The sequence below is a fragment of the Diaphorina citri genome, unplaced genomic scaffold (genome assembly GCF_000475195.1).
Source record: "Diaphorina citri unplaced genomic scaffold, Diaci psyllid genome assembly version 1.1 scaffold6730, whole genome shotgun sequence".
Lineage (NCBI taxonomy): Eukaryota > Metazoa > Arthropoda > Insecta > Hemiptera > Psyllidae > Diaphorina > Diaphorina citri.
The window spans coordinates 1-4,268 of NW_007384106.1; the positions used below are offsets into that span (position 1 = coordinate 1).

Consider the following 4,268-nt stretch of genomic DNA (forward strand, 5'->3'; position numbering starts at 1 on the left):
TCAGCGTCCGGGACCTTTTAGTTTGTATGACCTTTCAGTCTTGGATACGTGTCTGGCTGGGGGACTTTAAACAGGGAGGATACCAGCCTGAATTTCCCTTGCTAAAGAAATAGCAAAGGTTGAGTGCGAAGGGCATCCACTCGTAAATTTCTAGCCAAAACCAAATGTCAGCCCAAAGAAATCACCCCAGTTAGGGCTCATTGAGAGGCTGACAAAAAACGTGACCCCGTCTTAGATAGCTACCTCCCTGAGAGGACGTAAGAAGATGTAGAAGGATGGAGGAAGGCAAGAGGAAGACAAAAAGAGAGAGGAAAAGATTAAAGAGCTGTAACTAGTGCTTAACGCGGTGGACTTCGGATCTGGAGGTTGGTGGTTCGAATGGAACTCATGAAATGTAACCACACTTCGGCTAGAACTAAACCCACGCCCTCCTGTTTACCAGGCGACCGTTTCTGTGGCGTAATATTGGTGTGGTCCAAAATTAACGCACTCTACTGAACTTCCCCTAAGAAAAACCTCCGTGAAATACGGAATGGGGCGGGGGTATAAGCTTTTCCATGAAAAAGGTTTTGGGGTGGTTATATTTTATGTCAATAGGGTTGTTATAAGGAACTGCAAAGGTTTTATATGAGGTAGGTTCCTACTGCAAAGGGTAGGTAGCATACAAAATTACACATAGCATGTAACAGGTATACGAGAGTATAGATATACACCTCTATAAAGCACCACCCCAGCTCCTCCCTCCCACCCCTTGGTACACTTTAAGAAGCTGCTGTTGGCTTTTGTAATACCCTCCCCCCTCCCAGCCCCTTTTGGTCAGGACCGTATTCAGGATTTCAGTGCGGGGGGGAGGGGGGGGCAGGAATCAGGATGATATTAGCTTTCTTCTCATAATAGCGTTCTCATAATAATACGACCCTAAACATTGGTACCCTGTAAGAAGCTGATATTAGCTTTCTTCTCATAATAGCGTTCTCATAATAATACGACCCTAAACATTGGTACCCTGTAAGAAGCTGATATTAGCTTTCTTCTCATAATAGCGTTCTCATAATAATACGACCCTAAACATTGGTACCCTGTAAGAAGCTGATATTAGCTTTCTTCTCATAATAGCGTTCTCATAATAATACGACCCTAAACATTGGTACCCTGTAAGAAGCTGATATTAGCTTTCTTCTCATAATAGCGTTCTCATAATAATACGACCCTAAACATTGGTACCCTGTAAGAAGCTGATATTAGCTTTCTTCTCATAATAGCGTTCTCATAATAATACGACCCTAAACATTGGTACCCTGTAAGAAGCTGATATTAGCTTTCTTCTCATAATAGCGTTCTCATAATAATACGACCCTAAACATTGGTACCCTGTAAGAAGCTGATATTAGCTTTCTTCTCATAATAGCGTTCTCATAATAATACGACCCTAAACATTGGTACCCTGTAAGAAGCTGATATTAGCTTTCTTCTCATAATAGCGTTCTCATAATAATACGACCCTAAACATTGGTACCCTGTAAGAAGCTGATATTAGCTTTCTTCTCATAATAGCGTTCTCATAATAATACGACCCTAAACATTGGTACCCTGTAAGAAGCTGATATTAGCTTTCTTCTCATAATAGCGTTCTCATAATAATACGACCCTAAACATTGGTACCCTGTAAGAAGCTGATATTAGCTTTCTTCTCATAATAGCGTTCTCATAATAATACGACCCTAAACATTGGTACCCTGTAAGAAGCTGATATTAGCTTTCTTCTCATAATAGCGTTCTCATAATAATACGACCCTAAACATTGGTACCCTGTAAGAAGCTGATATTAGCTTTCTTCTCATAATAGCGTTCTCATAATAATACGACCCTAAACATTGGTACCCTGTAAGAAGCTGATATTAGCTTTCTTCTCATAATAGCGTTCTCATAATAATACGACCCTAAATATTGGTAGGTACCCTGTAAGAAGCTGATATTAGCTTTCTTCTTATAATAGCGTTCTCATAATAGCGTTACGTACCTACCTACCCCAGTTACCAAGTGAAGTTTAACAATGTAAAAAATTGAATTCAAGGAAACCGGAGAGGGGGGGGGGAGGGGGAAGTACAGGGAAAGAATGGAGAGGGAAGGGGAACAGGAGAAGATGGAGGTTGAAGAGGGAAGAAAGAAAATAGAGTTAAGAGGGAAGAAAAAAAGGTACACACAGGGAACGAATGGAGAGGAAAGGGAAGAAGAAAAGATGGAGGGGATGAGGAGGTAAGAAGAAGAAAAAGAAAAGAGAGCTAAGAGGGAAGAATGAGAATACAGGGAAAGAATGGAGAGGAAGAAAATTGGAGGGCGTGAGAGGAATAGGAAATAAAATAGAAGAAGGAGGAGGAAGAGAAAGAAGAAGACGGAGAGGAGTTAAGGAGAGAAACAGAAGTTGTGGAGGAGAAAAGAGAGAGGAAGAAGAAAGGTGGAAGTGCAGACATGATGAGGGAAAGGGAGAAAGAAAAGTGAAGAGATGATAAGTAGAAGAGAAGGGAAGAAAGAGGAGGAAAAAGAGAGGAAGAAAGAGAGAGTGAGAGAGAAAGAGAGAGAGTGAGAGAGAGAGTGAGAGAGGAAGAGAAGAGAAGAGAGAGAGTGAGAGAGACAGAGTGAGGGAGTGAGAGAGACAGAGAGAGAGTGAGAGAGACTGAGAGAGAGAGAGAGAGAGGAAGAGAAGAGAGAGTGAGAGAGAGGAAGAGAAGCCAAGAAAAGAAGGAGAAAGAAGAAAAGGAAGGAGAAGAGGAGCTGGAAGTGAAGAAAGAGGAGCAGAAAAGAAGAGAAGGGAGAACTAAAGGAAGGAAAGGATTAGGAGGAGGAGGTGAAGGAGGTGGAGGAGGAGGAAGAGAAAAAGGGAGTAAAGAGTGTAAGTGTATATTCAACAGGAAAAAAAATTGAAATGTAGGTTGCGGGGAATAACTGGGACAGGGAGATGGAGAAGAATGAAAGAGAGAGTAAGAAAAGAAGAATGTTAGGAGAGAGAGAAAGAGAGAAAAAAAAAGGGAACATGAGAAAAAGCTAACGGAAAAAAAATAGAAGGGGGGGCTTGAATAAAGAGAGAAAAAGATAGAAAGAGGAGAGAGAGAGAGAGAGAGAGGAAGTACAGAAATAATGTAAGGGAAAGAAGAAAGAAAGAGAGAGAGAGAGATAGAGAGAGAGGAAGTACAGAAATATGGTAAGGGAAAGAAGAAAGAAAGAGAGAGAGAGGGAGAGAGAAAGAGACAGAGAGATAGAGAGAGAGGAAGTACAGATATATGGTAAGGGAAAGAAGAAAGAAAGAGAGAGAGAGAAAGAGATAGAGGGAGAGAGAGAGAGAGGAAGTACAGATATATGGTAAGGGAAAGAAGAAAGAAAGAGAGAGAGAGAAAGAGAGATAGAGACCTATTAGGTGTTCGAACCTGATCACATTATATGTTAAAAATATCCTTCCCTTCCTAAATTTCCTTAATCGCACCGCACCGTGTACGGTCGTCCTATCGGCGCGCCAATCCAACACACCGTGTGTAGTACACTTATATCAGCTGATGTCAACGAGCACAAAAGCGACTTGTTGTGCCTACACCCGGCATGCATCGGCACCTACCGGCAGTGTCCCAAAAATATCGGAAGTGAGTAGACGTATCTGTGTATCTTTTATCTCTTATCTTATCGTGTCGTGCCATCTTCTATCAACTTGTGAACAGTGATCATATCTAGATCTAAAACGCCATCAATTCGCGACTCGTTCGAAAGCGATTTCCTTGAACCTCCGACTAACAGTTTCCTCTAGCTCTACTAACATATAATTTGGTCCTTCGTGCCGAATCGTTGGGAAATTTTTATCTTTTGAATTTTCTTTGAATTTCAACTTCTCAACTCGCGTGGGTCGCGTTTTTCTTTGGATTGGTACAAAAAATTAACATGCCTACACAGAAAAATATTAGAATACATCAATGATTTCATCGAACAGCCTCTCTCCATACCAAGGTTGTACATAAAAGAAAAAGAGACATATGTAGGTGATTATGTAGGAAATGTGAAAATTGCATGTCTTAATTTGTAAACAAACCAGAAAAAAACTTCTTCCCAGAAAAACTCTTATGGTATCTTCCACTCCACCACTTCCAACAATGATCTTTTCTTTCACTGTGAGCCTTTAAGAAGAAAAAAAGATGAGTGGTTGGGTAGAAGAGCTCTTTTGATAGAACCCTGTCACCACACACACGGATAGGACTTTCAATAGGGGATTCTTTGTCAAATAGTCA

General features: G+C 41.0%; 1 protein-coding gene across 1 annotated transcript; it reads left to right on the top strand.

The window, feature by feature from the left end:
- Window positions 1–2,352: 2,352 nt before the first annotated feature.
- LOC103522066 (putative uncharacterized protein DDB_G0271982) lies at window positions 2,353–3,426 on the top strand (the record flags this gene model as incomplete). The annotated part of the gene is given in 3 exon segments (XM_026832435.1): window positions 2,353–2,424; window positions 2,737–2,796; window positions 3,343–3,426. Coding segments are annotated over 3 exon segments (216 nt in total), but the record flags the coding sequence as incomplete, so codon positions are not given.
- Between the last annotated feature and the right edge of the window lie 842 nt (window positions 3,427–4,268).